The sequence below is a fragment of the Bombyx mandarina genome, chromosome 21 (assembly GCF_030267445.1).
Source record: "Bombyx mandarina strain Sakado chromosome 21, ASM3026744v2".
NCBI lineage: Eukaryota > Metazoa > Arthropoda > Insecta > Lepidoptera > Bombycidae > Bombyx > Bombyx mandarina.
In genome coordinates, this window is record NC_143227.1 from 2,914,086 (window position 1) to 2,933,655 (window position 19,570).

The 19,570-nt window shown below is 36.9% G+C and overlaps 3 protein-coding genes across 3 annotated transcripts; all 3 read right to left on the minus strand.

The window, feature by feature from the left end:
- Positions 1–3,724: 3,724 nt before the first annotated feature.
- LOC114244579 (uncharacterized) lies at positions 3,725–8,495 on the minus strand. Its single transcript, XM_028176433.2, has 4 exons — positions 8,290–8,495; positions 6,412–6,593; positions 4,334–4,444; positions 3,725–3,866 (listed from the first exon to the last, which is right to left on the minus strand). Exons 1-4 carry the CDS (start codon positions 8,440–8,442, stop codon positions 3,725–3,727), a joined length of 588 nt encoding a protein of 195 aa, XP_028032234.2. The 5' UTR covers positions 8,443–8,495.
- Positions 8,496–14,723: 6,228 nt separating this feature from the next.
- Positions 14,724–15,173, minus strand: LOC149500429 (uncharacterized). The gene is made up of 2 exons (XM_089736576.1): positions 15,052–15,173; positions 14,724–14,955 (listed from the first exon to the last, which is right to left on the minus strand). Exons 1-2 carry the CDS (start codon positions 15,171–15,173, stop codon positions 14,724–14,726), a joined length of 354 nt encoding a protein of 117 aa, XP_089592702.1.
- A 647-nt stretch (positions 15,174–15,820) lies between these two features.
- Positions 15,821–18,282, minus strand: LOC114244975 (uncharacterized). Its single transcript, XM_028176969.2, has 4 exons — positions 18,130–18,282; positions 16,983–17,164; positions 16,205–16,315; positions 15,821–15,962 (listed from the first exon to the last, which is right to left on the minus strand). The coding sequence occupies exons 1-4, from the start codon at positions 18,280–18,282 to the stop codon at positions 15,821–15,823; spliced, it is 588 nt and encodes a 195-aa protein (XP_028032770.2).
- Positions 18,283–19,570: the final 1,288 nt, after the last annotated feature.

Here is a 19,570-nt window from a genome sequence, read left to right on the forward strand (position 1 = left end):
ATTAGCCTATCCATTAAGTACATGTATTTTCTACATAGATACCAAGTTTCAAGTCAATCGGATGCATGGTTCAGTAGTTATAACGGAACATCCGTAAAAACCACTGTAGATTTATATATTAGTAGAGACAAGTCCTGGGAGACAAACTATATTTTTCAGGTAGGTACCATTCGGCCCGCTACTGTCGTGAAACTGCCATGCCCTCCAATTCTAAGAGTAAAATAGTTATTATCACAAAATATTTTACTGTGTTCTAAATGAAGCGGATAATAAAATAAAAGTAGCAAGAGAATATCCACACTATTCCGTCGTTGTTAGAGGAATCGTGAGCATGCCGTGTTCAGTGACCCGGGATGTTGGATCAAAGAATTAGAGCGACTGCCGCGCGCGCTCATTAGCTCCGTCACGAATAGCGCCTTGAAGGAATGTCTCGGTACTGTCGCGCTGTAATATCAACGAATTGGATATTTGACTTTGACGTAACTTTTTTTTGTCCTACCTATGCCTGATAGCCTTGAGAGGCTATTTCAGCTTCACTCTAACGTGTAGGTGAGCTCACGGGGCTCAAACCGGAGTGTTGCTAACACTGGCCCTAGCAAGAGCAGTGCTCCGCAGAATCTACCACCGGATCGGAAACGCGACCTACTGAGAAGATCCGGCGAGTTCTGTGGGCTGTGTCTATGGGCTAATTCGCTCGCCGAGCCCTTCGTTGCAAGCGACGGGTTCGACGAGGACGGTGACCGGTGCTTGTGGTACCTAAAAGCACCGTTAATGGATCAGGAGGATCCGTAATGACGTGTTTGATGAATGAGTGACTTCGACTGTTTACTGTTCGGTCTACAGGATCGGGCATGTAGTTTTCAGCGGCCACGACAAGAGGGTTCTCATGCCGTGTCGCCTTCTCAAAGTGTTGACCTAACAACTTCAACTGAACGGGTAAATTTTGCTCTTGTCATGGTCAAAGATCTCGAAAAATCCACTGCGCCTCACCTGCGTTGAGGGTCGTATAAAGTTACTTTAGAATTCTCTAGACAATGTCCGAGTATTATACAGTCACACTGCAATCGTCAACAAGCGGTAGGCAGCGGCGTGGCTCTGCCCCTGGCTTTGCTGAAGTCCATGGGCGACAGTAGCTACTCACCATCAGGTGGGCCGTATGCGTCTGCCTACAAGGCAATAAAAAAAATAGTATGTGAATTGTGGAAATTATAACAACCTTTCTTTTTGGGGGGGGGGAGTCCTGTTTATGTCCAACATAAGCTGATGACAATGTTTAATTATTTTTTTCCTTAACTATTCGCTGGTAGCCTAAGGGGCTATTCCAGTTACGCCCGAACTGGTAGGTAAGCTCACGGACTCATCCTAAGAGAATTTACTCATACTAGTCCTAGCAAGAGCAGTGCTTCACAGAATCTACCACTGGATCGGAATCGCGGCCCACTGAGAAAATCCGGCGAGAAACTCAATAGGTTGTTTCAACTTGTGTTAAATGCGCTCGTGCAGCTGTTAGCAAATCCCACTCCTCCTGCCTGAGCCCGTGCTCACCCACCTGTCCTGGTGAAACAGGAAAGGCCTTCGGGCCACCAGTAACCTTCTTCTTATAAGGATGAGCCATTTAAATGGCTTCTTTTTTTAAATGGATCTCTTATTTGACATTAGACTTTCTTAAATGGCCAATCACACAAAAAGAATAATAACCACAAAATACAATTTATTCATTTAAATAAAAACACTTTCCCAACCGACCGTACCACAATTTCCACAGTATTGACATTGTACTCCCGCGTTAGAATCTATCAATATTTCGTTTTAAATTCGTACGCCAATAACAGATGTTTGCCTTGAGATGTAAACGAATTCTGAGAATGCTTTATAATTAAAGATTGTTTACACTTACTAATGCCTGCTTTACTAATGCCACGCCCTTCATGCGGCCAATGATCGAAGGCGCTCGCGGGACATTCATCATCATCATCATCATCAACAGCCCACAGTCGTCCACTGCTGGACATAGGCCTCTCCCAATCCACACCACTGAGCCCGGTCTGCGGCTCTCCTCATCCACTTCTTGCCGGCCATCGTGCGGAGGTCATCGCACCACCTAGCCAAGGGGCGTCCCACGTTACGTCTTCTACTAAAGTCATCGACATAGCTCAAAGAGTCAGCAAGCTGAAGTGGCAGTGGGCTGGCCATATATGCCGTAGGACTGACGATCGCTGGAGCAGACGGGTTCTCGAGTGGCGACCGCGCGGCGGGACATTACAAGGAGCAAAATCCTCTCCACATCTAATGGCCACGACCTTCAGCAGTGAGGAAACGTCGCGAGGGGGAGACACTTACTAATAAACTGCTTTTTCTTATAACGATTTTTAAATTTGATTACTAAAGAGTGAGCAACAAAACTAATCATCAATAAGTTATTTGCGATACATTACACTCTTAATTAAGCACAATATAGCGTATTAATGCAAATTGAAGAGATAGGGAGAGCAAGAGATAGTAGTATTTTCTTTGATTTTTCACGAGTCGTGGACAAAATTAAAACAATTTTTACGATTTACCAACCATGACCATCAGTCACGCGTGACCAAGAAAACTGTAAAATGTTCGAAACGTCATTGACAATAAAAGTACGATTTTAATCCTTAAAGTAGTTTAATTAGGTAAGATAGTTGTAATCATCAGATAGATGAAAAGTAACTATGTTCTTTGCCAGTGCTTTCTACACTTATTTCGGTAAAATCAGTTGAGGGACTTGGGCTTAAAAATGTAACAGCCACAATATTTTTCTCTTTTTTTTTAAATATTGTTTTTTTTTAAATTCCGCTGTTACGAAGCGAATATTAGGTATATTCCACTTCGTAGTACGTTTTTAAGCCTGTAAAAATTACATGAAGATTCGTTTAGTAGATCCGGGGATATGCCCGAGCAAAGTAACATACGGATAGACAGAAAAATATTTTAAAAATAGCTGGTTTATGTTACACTAGCGACCCGCCCTCGCTTCGCTTCGGAAACATTAAAACACACATGAAACCAAAAAAATAAAATAAAAAAGTAGCCTATGTTCATCAGGGACAATGACGGCCTCTAATGGAAAAAGATTTTTTCAAATCGGTCCAGTAGTTTCGGAGCCTATTCGAAACAAACAAACAAACAAATCTTTCCTCTTTATAATATTAAGTATAGATTAGCTCTTTTTTAGATAACACCTTCTTTATACATCCGATTCTTATTTTTTATCTAATCTTTTTTAAATATAAATAGACAAATACACAAGAGTTAAGTACCATTATCTACTCTAGTTTAAAACCGATATTCTTTTTTTTTATAACAATCAACGAGGTTTAAGAATTCTCAATATATTTTTAGTTAACCGTTATGGTTTTTTCTTTAAAAAAAGAGAAATCCTTCCATTTGCCTTCATTGTTTTTCAACGCTATTTTTTTTAATAGCTGTTGGCAAGTGTTAGCAATATTTTTCCTTAGTTCTTTTTTTTTGTTCAGTAATATTGAAAAAAAAAAAAAAAACACTTTTTTTTTAAATAAAAAAATAAAATTGACAAAGATAACAAAAGAGAAAATTTAATAAAGAAAATAAAAAATTAAATATTAAAATAATTATTATTATTATAATACTTTGGTCGAATTCTATATGATCGAACATTGATCATTGGCTAACACGAGTTTAATAAAAACAAAATTACTTTGTAACAATTTGTCTATCAATACCGTTCATTTAGAGCCAAAACAAAATCCAAAAAGGAAAAAGGGCAATCGTTTGGTTTGCTACAAAAACTCGGATCGGACAGTTCGGCGTAAGTGCTTTTTATTTCATCTTGAAAATCTTCATCGTGCAATGGCGCCCTGAAAGTTGTAAATACACAGAAACTTATGATGTCGTATTAGACAATATCCTTTTTTTGTGGCGGTTGGAAATAGTTTTTTTTGGGTTTTTTTTTTTGCTTAGAATGGTAGACGAGCTCACAGCCCACCTGATTTTAAATGGTTACCGGAGCCCATAGAAATCTACAACGTAAATGCGCCACCCACCTTGAGACATAAGTTCTAAGGTCTTAGTATAGTTACACCGGCTGCCCCGCCCTTTAAACCGAAACGCATTACTGCTTCACGGCAGAAACAGGCACGGTGGTGGTACCTACCCGTGCGGACTCACAAGAGGTCCTACCACCAGTAATACTCTGGTGACCACTTAAGACCAGATGTTCCTTGAGCTGGTACATCCATCTAAGCAAATAAAAGCCTTATAAACTGGCCTTATCAACTGCCTATCTATTATCAGCTAACTAATAATAACAATGGGATAAACATACGTGAATACAGCTCTTAGTATATCATGCACCAGTGACTTCCCTGGCGCCGCCAACGACGTATCGGCCTCACATACACTACGTAGTATGCATGATCTTCCATTCAAATTTTGGCTAAAAATAAAACAACCATGAGAAATTACATTAAGGATCATTTTTAAAGCCTTGCCTGATTTTAATTAAAAGAGGGTAGTGCACTGGAATCCTCCAGCATCTAATTCCACAGAAGGACCCTCACCTTATTTTCTAAGTTAACTATCGCATTACTCTCTTCTTTTTTTTTCTCCCACCTATGCTGATAGTCTTGAGAGGCTATTTTAGCTTCACCCTAACGTGTGTAGGTGAGCTCACGGGGCTCAAACCGGAGTATTGCTAACACTGACCCTAGCAAGAGTAGTGCTTCGCAGAATCTACCACCGGATCGGTAACGCGACCCGCTGAGAAGATCCAGCGAGAAACTCAGTGGGCTGTGTCTATGGGTTCATTCGCTCGTCGAGCCCTTCGTGGCAAGCGACGGATTCGATGAGGACGGCGACCGGTGCTTGTGGTGCCTAAAAGCACCGTTAATGGATCGGGAGGATCCGTAATTACGTGCTTTAGGCGACGTCGACTGTTTACCATTTGGTCTACAGGATCGGGTATGTAGTTTCCAGCGGCCACGACAAGAGGGTTCTCATGTCGTGCCGCCTTCTCGAAATGGTGCAATGATGCCGACTGTAGATACTTCCTGACAGAGTCGAGCTCCAGGTCCTCGTGGAGATCCACGGTAATCCGACGGCTATCCTGCAGAATCGGAATTGAATAACCTGAAGGGGCTTCAAGTTGGTGCGGGCCGCGTGAGCGAACACTACGCTTGCACACGTCATGACGAGGCGTATGCAAGTTTTGTAGAGTAACTCTCTACCCCGGCAACCATTCTTATGTCAGGTATTCTTAAAACTGCTTTTTTTCAAATAATAACAAAAAAGAACAGAGCAGACAAAGGTTTAAGAATCTCCACCAATATACAGAAAGCTTTCATTAAAAACTTTGGAGAGCGCTTTCGAAACTAAAAAAAAAGCCAAAAGTAAATGCTCGATTTTCGCTTGTTCAAAGCATTGTTCAATTTTTGCGCTGAACGTTACAAACTTTCACTTTAAATGATCACAAACAAGTTCAGTAACGCCGCCCCTGTATCCCGTTATTCTCAACACTACATACAGTCGGGAATTCAACGGGTGGAACTTTCAACAGAAATTCACAACACGCGTTCAACACAACACAAGTTTAAATTTTAAACGGGATCCCATCGGAACAATTGGTTGCAGTTGTTACAAAGTGTAGTCGTATTGGCAAATCAAAGAAATGACAAAATCCTTAATCGCGCGTAATAAACACTAAACTACGTTATATATTCCAAAAAATTTTTTAAAAATTGTAAAGAAGAACAAAATAAAAAAAATTACCCTGTCATCGAACAGAAAATAGAGGATGTGCTTATATCTATTGTATTTCCCTTTTTATTTGGAGCGAATCCCTACATGACGTCACAATATCGGTGCTGGCATTCATGATATTGGGTATAGACTTCTGTTCTTATAAAACCACCATAATATTGCAAACTTTGGCCCAAAGCAGTCATACTTTCTAATGAAAAGTATTGGCAGTCGTCATACAAGTAAACGACCACATATCTCAAAATTGGTAGCGAAATTCACGTTGTAATGTCAATTAGTTTCGTTAGGTACTTAACATCAGCTAGACCTTATCCAACAAACTAATAAAATAGGCCAATAAAAATGTGATCTACTTCTCTTGGTCATTGTCGTGGCGTGCAACCTCTTTGACAGGACATAAGACCTACAATGACTAGACATAGACACAGACTAAGAAAGAGATTTGAAAATAATTCGAAAAGAAATGGAACGAGGGCGTACGTGACCAGCGGCACGGCAGTTCATTTTTTGACTTCGAAAAAGACGGACAAAAAGACGAAAAAGAACGAATTGACCGTTCTCATATAAGACAACAATAGTACAGGCGACCGTTCAACTGATCCTTCGACCGTTCAGTCATCTACTAATAATATAATGTTTTCTTACAACTCAACAGCATTCTCCAGTCTCTCCCAGAATTCTCGTTTCTGTCTGTAATGATACTTCTTACGGAAGAGTCTGTTCGTTTCATTCATATTTAACATGGGATACATGACGTCAATCTCAATAGCTATATTCCAGCCCGACGGTGCGTGCGTCATAAAGGCTTTCACCAGGGCGATCGTTAGCTGAAAAGAATGTGGCAGTTAGTAAAATACACGATAGCCAATATTGAGGTTTTTGTAGACGTCGTGGCCTAAAAGATAAGACGTCCGGTGCATTCGTACCGGTGCACCGGTTTTCGAATCCCACAGGCGGGTACCAATTTTTGTAATGAAATACGTACTTCACAAATGTTCACGATTGACTTCCGCGGTGAAGGAATAACATCGTGAAATAAAAATCAACCCGCAAAATTATAATTTGCGTAAATACTGGTGGTAAGACCTCTTGTGAGTCCACACGGGTAGGTACCACCACCCTGCCTATTTTCTGCCGTGAAGCAGTAATGCGTTTCGATTTAAAGGGCGGGGCAGCCGTTGTAACTAAAATATATTGAGACCTTAGAACTTATATCTCAAGGTGGGTGGCGCATTAACGTTGTAGATGTCTATAGGCTCCAGTAACCACTTAACACCATGCGTTTCGGTTTGAAGGGTACGGCACCCGTTGTACTGTAAAAACTAAGACTTTAGAGCTCATGTCTCAAGGATGGCGGCATTTACGTTGTAGATGTCTATGAGTTTCAGTAACCACTGAACACCAGGTGGGCCGTGAGCTCGTCCAACCATCTAAATCGGGGAGGTTTACGACGAAAGTAAAGGACTTCCACCAAGCTTATCTTGAAAACGTCGTATGCGAGATTCAGGCATCTGTCAAATATCTTGTCATGTGTTGTATGATAGCTATCCGCCACATAATCATTATCATAAAAAATTCTTTGGTATCATAAATATAAGCAAGAAGACCGCAAATATTTTGCGATGCAATTTAAATCTGGAATTCATATTGAATGAAACAGGTACGTTGGACTTTAGCAGGATAATGGGTTGCTTGTGTCACTGACTGATCCATAAGATACCAGTCGATTAGTGGATCTATCATCATGAATCAGCGAATGCACTGCCGTATGTACTGTAGTACACATGCTCGCCCGTTTCCATAGTCATGTCATATACCATGATAAAAAATATCAAATATGTGTTAGCCATTCTTTTGCGAAGTTTCATGCTGCTGCTCTCTAGTGTTCCAATGTGACAGCAGTCGCGCTTTAATGGCTATGGACAATCATTATAGCCTGATGGAGTAATTTGCTATATTAATTTGCGTTTTACTTTGACAATAGAAGCCTTTTTAACACTCCTAAATTAATTTCACTTTTCACTACTTATATTTACTAGCTGTACCCGTCCGGTTCGCTAGGCATTTTAAATTAACATTATTATTTCTCACCCCCACAAAGATTCTCATCATTAAGGCCCCCGCAACTGGTGTAGGGAGTCCAACAATCACATAAATATTAGCCTATCCATTAAGTACTTGTATTTTCTACATGAACACAAGTTTCAAGTCAATCGGAAGTAGTTATAACGGAACATCCGTAAAAACCACTGTAGATTTATATATTAGTATAGATGTAACGCAGACCAACTTCAATATGACCGATTAATTGGAAAACTTGCGCACATATCAAGAACTAATAGTAATACTAGTTTTCTACAACTTTCGATCTAATATTCTGGCAATATAACCAACTAAAAATATAATTATTATTCTGATTATTATTTATTCTTAGTTTTTGAACTACATTTTTAATTGTTTTATTTTATCAATTACCGGTATTTAGAGAACCTAATTAAAGATTAATTATAATAGAATACTTACCACAACACTTGAATGATCCGGAAAAGTAAGATGTCTCTTCTTTCTTATCAAATTTAACGGTGTTTTTGAATTCGCGCAGCTATCCCGCGATTCTAATGATACACAATATGTCAATATCATTAATAATGCTGACAAGATACATAAATCCTTCATGATTGAAGTCTTAAAACCAAACACAATATCCACGAGTGCTGTGACCAGTCACGGTGGTGTTGTGTCCTCTAGATGGGTTATGTTTACACTAAAACAAGTCGGCTTTGTCACGTGTCTGTATATAAATATTAGAATACATTATAACCGATGTAAGTTTTAGTGGAGACATGTTAAAAAAAATCCGACAAATACCTACCGTAACAAATGTTTGGGTGCAAACAAAATCTATGGAATAGTACTACACGCAGATGACCGTGAATTGGAAAGATGGCGGATAAGATCAATTTCTACTGAGGTCTGATAAAGACTGATTGATAAATAATAATGATTTTATTTTTGATCTTCAAAAATCGATACTGGAATAAATTTTTGAAAAAAATAATAATTTTAACATTTAATAACTTAACACTTTTTTTTGCGGAATAGCAAATGGCCCCATGTTCATTAGCCACTTATGGGTATCAGCAATGCTAGAAGCCAAGCCAAGCCGTTGCCTACCGAGAACTCTCCTCAAATCTCCAAACACCGTAGAGGGAAATTCATTCTAGAACTCAGTGAAATCTGCTCCGGCGGCCAGCGGTGCGATGGTCAAAAAGAAGACGAAAAGAGCATCTCAAACAGTTTCTTACAGCAGTCCCCATGGAACATACGGCTTAAAACACAAAGAGAAGAGGTCGTCGTGGCCTAAAGGATAAGACGGCCGGTCTCATTCATATGTAGCGATGCATCGGTGTTCGAATCCCGGCGGCATGTACCAATTTTTCTAATGAAATACGTAAACAATATAAACAAATGTTCACGATTGACTTCCACGATGAAGGAATATCATCGTGTAATAAAAATCAAACCCGCAAAATTATAATTTGCGTAATTACTGGTGGTAGGACGTCTTGTGAGTCCGCGGGGGTAGGTACCACCACCATGCATGTTTCTGCCGTGAAGCAGTAATGCGTTTCGGTTTGAAGGGCGGGGCAGCCGTTGTTCTGTTAAAAGTGAGACCTTACAACTCATCTCTTTTTTTATTTTTTTGTTACTTAGATGGGTGGACCAGCTCACAGCCCACCTGGTGTCAAGTGATTACTGGAGCCCATAAACATCTACAACGTAAATGCGCCACCCACCTTGAGATATAAGTTCTAAAGTCTCAGTATAATTACAACGGCTACGCTACCCCACCCAGGTCTCAAGGGGTGTGCATTTACATTGTAGATGTCCGTGGGCTCCAGTAACCACTTAACACCGGATGGGCCGTCAGCTCGTCCACCCATTTAAAAAAAATAAAAAGCGAAGTCCTTCCATAGACCCACAAGTTCTAAACGACCCGTAAGAACAGGCATAACGACAATCCGAACAGACTTCATCTATTTGAACGCAAATGGTAGTACCAGGTATTGGGGAGCTCCGGTAAGTACCATGCAAGGCCGGAATAACTATAGTAAACATTCGCAATATTATAGTAATATATAATATTACTATAATATTTATATATTATATATTATTATATATATTATTTATATATTATAATAGTAATATATAATATTACTATAATATTTAGATTTCAACTAAAGTAAATACTTAACCAATTAACTTTATCTTGAGTTTTCGTTATCTCGAACTGTGTTCTGTACCTCAGCATTTGAAAGATTTTGTCAACATATAACTCAATAAGCACTAGATTGAATCGTATTTTTAACTCGCATTATTTTTGTTGGGCGTATCTAGTTTTTTTCAGATATTATATATATTGTCCTACATTAGGTAATAAAGTTCATGCTAAAGTTTCTAAAAACGATAACATTAAAAAAAAATGGCAATAACTGTTAAGAAAAATACGAGCATGAACATAATCCAGTAAATATTATATTATCTAGATTATTAAAATGAAAATTATGTCTAAATCTAAAAGGAAAAGAGTATCTTACATTAATTTATAATAGCAACAGTGTTTTGAGTTCAACGACCTTTGGTCTTTGGCTTTTTATGATCCATTACGTAGTTGGTTTCTTGATGTCTAATAAGCGCGATACCTCATTACGAAATTTGAAAAAAATCACCGTATTAAGTTGTAGTTCATTGCTCTCTCATTAAAAATACAACTGCCTATCTTTAAAATTTAATAAGTCTTATAATAAACATTTACATGTTAGTCTACTCAGTTGTAGGCACAGCGAATCTACCCTCAAGAATTGACATTATTTTCTATTTATAAGTCACTAATGGTGATAAACGTATGGTCTTCCTAATATCTCGACATTGGAGTCATAACATTGCATACACACGATTTCAACTTGTGTGTGTTCTATTCTTATTATAAATGTTGAGTCATTCACTGTCTAACTAACATAAGACAGCAGTGAAGAAGAAATAAGATTCATTAACAACAACAACAACAACAGTAACAAGATCAATATTTGAAGAAATAATTAGCAACCCAGCCTGTCTGCCTTTAGCTTAAGAACTCCGAGACATGATAGTAAATCATGCAAATGCAGCATAATTGGTTCGTCTAGACTATACTGTATAACTTAACGAAGGCAACTATTTGTTCCAAACTGCATAAGTCTGTCTTCTACAACGATACGGCAGTTATTCGTAAAATTACTTATCTTTATATATATAGTTATATACAGTCGTGGTCAACTAATTAGGGACATTCAAGATAGTGAAGGGCTATAACCGGTTATGTACATTTAAATATAAAACCCTATTGATTTCTCAGCACCTATTATTTGCATAATGTGGTCTGATTATTATGCTATAAATGGCTGTAAATAAAAGATTTAATAAATAGAAAAAGTATTTAATATCAAAGATTAAACATGTATTAAATATTAAAGTACAATTCTATAGTGGACATTTAATTAAGGACAGTAAAGTATAATGAAAAATACAGTTACACAAAACTTATAATCTTCAGTGTTATAATATCTTTAACAGCTCCATTTTATTACGTGTAAAATCAGACTCAGTAGCAAAACCTTTGTTAGTAATTACCGCTTGACACCGATGTGGCATAGACATAATCAGTTTCTGACATGTTTCGACAGGAATGTTTGCCCTATGCCTCACAAAAAGCTTCATGAAGTTCATCCAAATTTGTATTACGATAAGTGGCAACTTTTTTCTTGATTTCGTGCCAAAGATGCTCAATTGGGTTGAGGTCCGGGCTATTTGCTGGCCAATCTAGCACCGATACAAACTGACTGGTAAGAAACGACTTGACTGAATGGGCGGTATGTTTCGGGTCGTTATCCTGCTGAAACGTCCATAAAATAGGGAGATGCTCCTCAGCATAGGGAAGCATAGTTTCTTCCAATATTGCCTTGTATTGATGTTGGTCTAAGTTACCCTGAACTTTCCTCACAGGTCCCACTCTACGTCCAGAAAATGAACCCCATATTTTAATGTTTCCACCGCCATGTTTCACCTGTTTTTTTGTGAATCTTTGATTCATTTCCGCTTTTACAGGACACCGTACATATTGCCTTCCATCTGAAGAAATCAAATTAACCTTGGTCTCGTCAGAGAAAAGTACATGTTGCCATTGAGCGTAGGTCCAATGTCCATATTTACGTGCAAATGCCAAACGAGCATTTCTATGTTCTTTCTTCATCAACGGTACTTTGCGAGCCACTCTTCCGAACAACCCTGCTTCTACCAAACGTCGTCGAACGGTCCTCGCAGATACACCGGCTCTTTCGTTTGCCCCAAACACTTCGTGTTTAATTAAAATAGAGCCTAGAAACGGATCTTTCTTAGCTAACCTGGTTATCATTCTATCTTCTTGCGGAGTCGTTTTTCTCGATCTTTTTGTTCTGGACACATTTAAAGCTGTGTTATAGCGCTTGAAATGTTGCACTGCATTGCATACCATAGTTTTTGAACAATTTAAATGTTGTGCTATCCACCAACCACGCTCGACAAACTTCATGATAATTTTTCGTAGTGTTGGATCGCAACTTTTATTTTTGCCCATTTTTCTTCAAAATAATTCACAAAACTTAAAATAAAAAATCTGGATTGCCGCCAAAACGACCACTAAACAGTAAGAAAAGAAACAAAAAAGTATTAAAATTCCAATTTTGAAATTAGAACGCAATACCTCAGTGTCCCTAATTAAATGGCCAGCCAGCATTCTTTGAACCAATAGCACTATGATATTGTATCAGCTATACTGTGAAGAGGTTTAATGTTTAAGAAGTTGTTATTGTTTGTATAATCGCGCACATAAATGACTAATTACACTTACATGTAAAAGATATGGAATATTGCTAAGACTCGTTGGAAAATAAAAAAAATATTCACAATTTGGCTTAACTAGAGATTGTCCCTAATTAGTTGACCACGACTGTATATATTTCTTCTGTGCGTGTGTTTGTCCTCCTCCTAAACGGCTGAACCCGTTTGAACGATTTTTTTCTGTATTTGGGTGGCGCCCTGGATGGTTTTTAATTCACAAATCAGCCCGGTAAATGACGCTGCAGTCGGTGTTTATATTATTTATCTTTCCTCGAAATAAATTATATGGCAAAATAACGTTTGCCGGGTCACTTAGTACCTTAATATTTTCACTTTACAGTTTTCATGCTCCATGATTATTGTCTATGTTTACTTAGTGACTTGGAGATGTTATTATATAAATAGTGATTCTAATATTTTTTACTCATATATAATACTAGCGGCCCGCTCAGGTTCCGCTCGGGTCTTTAACAAAAATTTCAACGATATTAAAATTTGACGTTGTTTAATTTTTTTAAGTAAAAGAACACTTATTGCGGCATAACTGTAATAGTTAGACATGTGCTGTCGCGACACTTTTTGTAAATAATAATGTGTTCTACAAAGTCGTAGCACATTATTTTATTATATTCTATCATCAATAATTTTCGCAGGGCACGCGATATAAAGAATATTTTAGGTAATTTTTTTACACCTTGGGTTACATTATGGGAGTTTTAGTAAGGATCCCTAATTTTTTTTCAAAAAAGATTGTAGCCTATGTCACTCGGGAATAGTGTAGCTTCCAAATAGTGAAAGAATTTTTCAAATCGGTTTAGTAGTTTCGGAGCTTATTCAATACAAACAAACAAACAAATCTTTCTTCTTTATAATATAAATAATATAATATAATTATGTGAATTTTCGTACGTTTGGATGTGTACTAGTCCATTGCACAAAAACGGCTGTAAGGATTTTCATGATATTTTGCATATAATATGTAGATAGTGTACTTTTTAGGATCCATATGATACTTTTTTTCCAGGACACGACCAGAACAGCGCCGGGTACATCTGCTATAGTAAAAATTACAGTATACAAAGAAAATGTGTCCTTTTTCAATGAACCCAAAATTTTGAGCAGATATGGAATGTCTGATGTTAATAATAATAATAATAAAATCCATTATTCCGAACTACATGCATGATGTAATTTAAAATTTTTGGATTTATTCATTTTATTTCTTATAATATATCTCGCAGTTCGGTGGGCCTCTAGGCACAGGCCTCCTCCAGCTCTCTCCATTGAGTTCGGTCTTCTGAAAGTCTGGTCCAGTATGGTTCTAGAGTTAGACGGATATCGTCACTCCATCTTGTCTTCGGACGCCCTTGTCTTCTGAAATCCCCTCTTGGATACCATAAAGTTACTTGTTTGCTCCTTTTTTTTTTTGAAACGTAGCTTATCATATTGTTCTGTCCGACTCCATTTTAGATTTTCTATACGAGTTATTACATCCGTTACTTTTGTCTTTCTTCTTATTTCATTTAAGGACCAGTATTTCTTCCAACTGCAGGCTATTATTTTGTTTATTTCCTTCGACCTGGAGTCTTCAGGAGATATAATTTGTCCTAAGTAAACGAATTCTTTACAAACATATACGAACTTTGTTCCGTATACCTCTTTGTTGCTTTTTGTTGAGTTGGTCATTAGCAGTTTTATGTGCATTAACTTATAACCGCACTTGCTTTTTTGTACCATGTCTTTTACCATGTATTCTAGTTTTTTGGAATTTTCTTCTAGCAGTATAATATCATCTGCAAATCTCAAATGATTAGGGCAACTTCCATTGATTATAATAACGTAGCTATCCCATTTCAATCTTCTAAATGTGTGTTCCAGCATAGCATTAAAAAATTAAGGAGATAACGGGTATCCATGTCTTACGCCTCTGTTTATTGAAAAGGGGTCTCCTTTTGCCTCTAATTTACTGCTGCTTTTACTTTTTCTGTAGATGGACTTGATTAGTTCTATATAGATATCGCCCACTCCTTGTTCTTTTAGACTCAGCCAAATATTTTTTGTTTTATACTGTCAAATGCTTTGGAGTAGTCTATAAAGCAGATATACAATGTCTTCTGGTATTCATTGTATTTTTCCAAAACTTGTTTGATTGTGTGGATGTGGTCTAGGTTCTTTCTGAATCCTGCTTGCTTGATCAGTTGGTTTTCGTCTAATACCCTCGTTATTCTTTCTAGAATTACTTTTGCGAAGACTTTGTACACATTTGATATTAGACTAATTGGGGTATAGTTGCCAATGTCATATTTATCCCCTTTCTTATGGAGGGGGATGATATATTATGTGATTCATTCGATTGTTTTTCGATTATACCTGTTTGCTATAATATCATTGAATAACTTGGTTAAGTTTGGGCTTATTTCTTCTTCGTTACCTCTAATTAACTCATATGATATATTGTCAGATCCTGAAGCTTCTTCTGACTTCTGTGACATGATGAATTTCTGTACTTCCGGCAAGAGTATTAATGGTACTTTTTTATGACTCGTACCAGGATCGTCACTGGCGTTCTTTTCTTGGTCGTTGTCATTGTTCGAGTAAAGAATTCGACAGTAATCTGTAAGACGCCGATTTTTTCTGCGATTTCTCACTGTTTTGGATCTGTTGATTTTTCAGTTTTGGTATCCATTCCAAGCTCTCTTAATTTCTTGAAAGCTTTTCTTGTTCCCCCTGTTCTTAGAACTTCACCTCCAATTTTTTTTGTTCTTCTTAATTTCCTGTCCTTTGTTATACTTTCCCAAGTCTCTAATCTCTTTGCTCAGTATACAATTTTCTTCAGTTTCTGATTTACCTGTTCATCTTTCATTGTTTTTCAACTGTATTTTTAATAGATATTGTACAGTATCAGCTATACTTTTGGATTCGTTTATTTATCAAAAAAAAGCAAAAATATTATAACTGCTTAAATCGGAAATGAAAAAATTTCAAAAAAAAAAACGAGAAAATGTAATAAATATTATGAATCGAAATATTAAAATAATAATTATTATGCTAAAGTATATTCATTACTATTCTACAGTCCAATTTAGATCGCTAGCTAGCACGAGTTCTTAAAAAAACAAAATTACTTTGTTACAATTTATTAATACCGCTCATTTAGAGACAAAACAAAATCCAAAAAGGAAAAAGGACAATCGTTTGGCTTGCTACAAAAACTCGGATCGGACAGTTCGGCGTAAGTGCTTTTTATTTCATCTTGAAAATCTTCATCGTGCAATGGCGCCCTGAAAGTCGCAAATACACAGAAACTTATGATGTCGTATTGGACAATAATCTTTTGACGTTGACGAATTTCTTTGTGGCGAATGGAAATTGTTTTATCGGCACTCCTAAACCACGCAAGCAGCCCAGTGGGTGTGGGCATTTCCCACATCCACTCTCTTACCTCCACATCTAATTAAGTTATTTAACTAGCGCCTGCCTATCTATTATCAGGTAACTAATAATAAAAATGGGATAAACATACGTGAATACAGCTCTAAGTATATCATGCACCAATGATTTCCCTGGCGCCGCCAACGACGTATCAGCCTCACATACACTACGTAGTATGCACGATCTTCCATTCAAATTGTGGCTAAAAAAAAACAGGTCTTACTTGATTTTTACTGTATCCCGTTATTCTCAACACTACATATAATCGGCAATTCAACGGGTAGAATTTTCAACAGGAATTCACAACACGTGTTCATAAGTTTAAATTTTAAACGGGATCCCATCGGAACCATTCGTTGCAGTTGTTACGAAGTGTAGTCACATTGGCAAATTAAAGAAATGACAAAATCCTTAATCGCCCTTAATAAACACTAATTAATTTCGTCACATATTTCAAATATTCTTTTAAAGATTTTAATGAAAAAAAAGATAAGAAAATAACACTGTCATCGAACAGAAAATAGAGAATGTGCTTATCCATTGTATTTCACTTTTTATTTGGAGCGAATCCCTACATGACGTCACAAAATCGGTGCTCGCATTCAAGATATTGTGTATATAGACTTTTATTCTTATAAAACCACCATAATGTTGCCTTTGTGCATAGTAATCGTACTTTCCAACGAAAAGCGTTAACAGTCGTCACACAAGTAAAATTCGACCACATATCATTATATCAAAGTTCGTAGCGAAATTCACGTTGTAATATCAATTAGCTTAGCTTCGGTAAGTACTTAACATCAGCTAGAGCTTATCCAAGAAATGTGAATTACTTCTCTTAATCATCTACTAGTATAATGTTTTCTTACAACTCAACAGCATTCTCCAGTCTCTCCCAGAATTCTCGTTTCTGTCTGTAATGATACTTCTTACGAAAGAGTCTGTTCGTTTCATTCATATTTAACATTGGATACATGACGTCAATCTCAATAGCTATATTCCAGCCTGACGGTGCGTGCGTCATAAAGGCTTTCACCAGGGAGATTGTTAGCTGAAAAGAGTGTCGCAGTTGATAAAATGAACTACCTATATAAGCAATAGTTAGCTTTTGTGAATCACTAAATGACTTTCGAAAAATTTAAGAATCTGTGAACCAATAATGCTTTTCGGTTTGAAGGGTACGGCAGCCGTTTTACTGTAAAAACTGAGACCTTAGAACTCATGTCTCAAGGATGGGGGCATTTACGTTGTAGATGTTTATGGGTTTCGATAACCACTGAACACAAGGTGTGCCGTGAGCTCGTCCAACCATTTAAGCAATAAAAAAGACTGGTATGATGGATAGACCGTGATTATATCCACTTTGTATTTAAAATTCATATAATCCGTTGGAATTTTCCAGGATAATGGGTTCCTTGTGTCGCTCACTGGTCCATAAGATACATTAAGTCAATTAGTGGATCTATCATCACGAATGCACTGCCGTATGTACTGCAGAATACTTGCTCGGCGTTTCCATAATCATGTCATATACCATGACAAAAACTATCCAATATGTAATTAGCTATTCTTTTACGAAATTTCATGGTTCACCTGCTCTCTACTGTTCCAATATGACAGCAATCTGGCTTATGTACTCTGATAATCATTATAGTCTGAATGGATAGTATGCTATATTTAACTGCTTTTTACTTTGAGAACACAAGCCTTTTTAATGCTCTTAAATTAGATTCACTTGTTTCTATATCATACGTAACGAAAACCAACTTCAAAATGTCCGATTAATTGAAAGATTTTGTGCACACATCAATAGCTAATAGAAATTCTGTTTTTTTCCCTTTAATCAAATATCCTGACTGTTATACCCAGGCATAAATATTATTATTATTGTTTCTTTTTATTTATTATTTGTTTGTTTATAAACAATATTTTTTTCACATTTTTCTTAATTGCTTCCTTAAAGAAGCTCATTATGTAGAGACCCTAATTAGAGATTAATTATAATAAAATACTTACCACAACATTTGAATGATCCGGAAAAGTAAGATATCTCTTCTTTCTTATCAAATTTAACGGTGTCTTTGAATTCGCGCAACTATCCCCCGATTCTAATGATACACAATATGTCAGTATCATTAATAATGCTGATAATACACATAAACCCTTCATGATTGAAGTCTTAAAAACAAACACAATATCCACGAGTGCTGTGACCAGTCACGATGGTGTTGTGTCCTCTACCTGGGTTATGTTTACACTAAAACAAGTCGGCTTTGTCTCGTGTCAATAGAACAAATATTAGAAGTTCAATATAATCGATGTATCTTTTAGTAGAGACATGTTAAAAGTTTTTTGACAAACACCTACCCATAACAAACGTTTGGATGCAAACAAATCTATGGAATAGTACTACACGGGTAAGATCAATTTCTACTGAGGTCTGGTATATACTAAAATGATAAATAATAATCGTTTTTTTTTATCTTGAAAAATCAATAGCGGTGATTATATTTTGTAAAATAGTAAATTTGATATGGCCCTATGTTAATTAGCCACTCATGGGCATTAAAAATAGTAGAATCAAAGCCAAGTCGTTGCTTGCCGAGGACTCTCATCAAACCTCGTTAGAAGAAGGACACGACATAGTGCTCGAAAAATATTGTAGAGCGAATGAAATCCGCTCCGGCAGTAAGCGTTACGATATTAAAAAAGAAGACGAAAAGACCATCTCGAACAGTTCCTCAGAGCTTAAAACACAAAAATAACTGAAGTCCTTCCGTAGACCCACAAGTTCCAAACGACCCGTAAGAACAGGCTTATCGACAATCCGAACAGACTTTATCTATTTGAACGCAAATGGAAGTACCCGGTATTTATAAGCTCCAGCCCAAAGCTAGGAGCAGTACTAGTACCATGCAAGGCGGGAATAACTACCTATATAGTAAACATTCGCAATATCATTGACCTAAGATTTCAATTAAAGTAAATAACCAATTTACTTTATTTTGAGTTTTTATCATCTCGACCTGCGTTCTGTACCTTGGTATTTGAAAAATACGAGCATCAACATTACACAGCTGATATTATATTATGTAGATTACTAAAATAAAATTATACCTGAATCTAAAAGAAAAAGGTATCTCATATTCATTTCTAACAACAACAGTGTTTTAAGTTCAACGGCCTTTGAATCAAATATCGCTTTAACTTGGTCAATACTGTCTGAAGGCTTTTTGTGATCCATTACCAAATTGGTTTCTTAAAGCGCGATATTTCATGACGAAATTTGAAAAAATTCACCGTATTCATTTGTAGCTAGTCACTAATTAGAAGTACAACTGCCTATTTTTTAAATTTATTAGGTCTTACAATAAATATATACGTGTTAGTCTTCTCAGTTGTAGGCACAGCGAATTTATCCTCAAGTTACTAACGAATACCTCTTGTAATAATACTT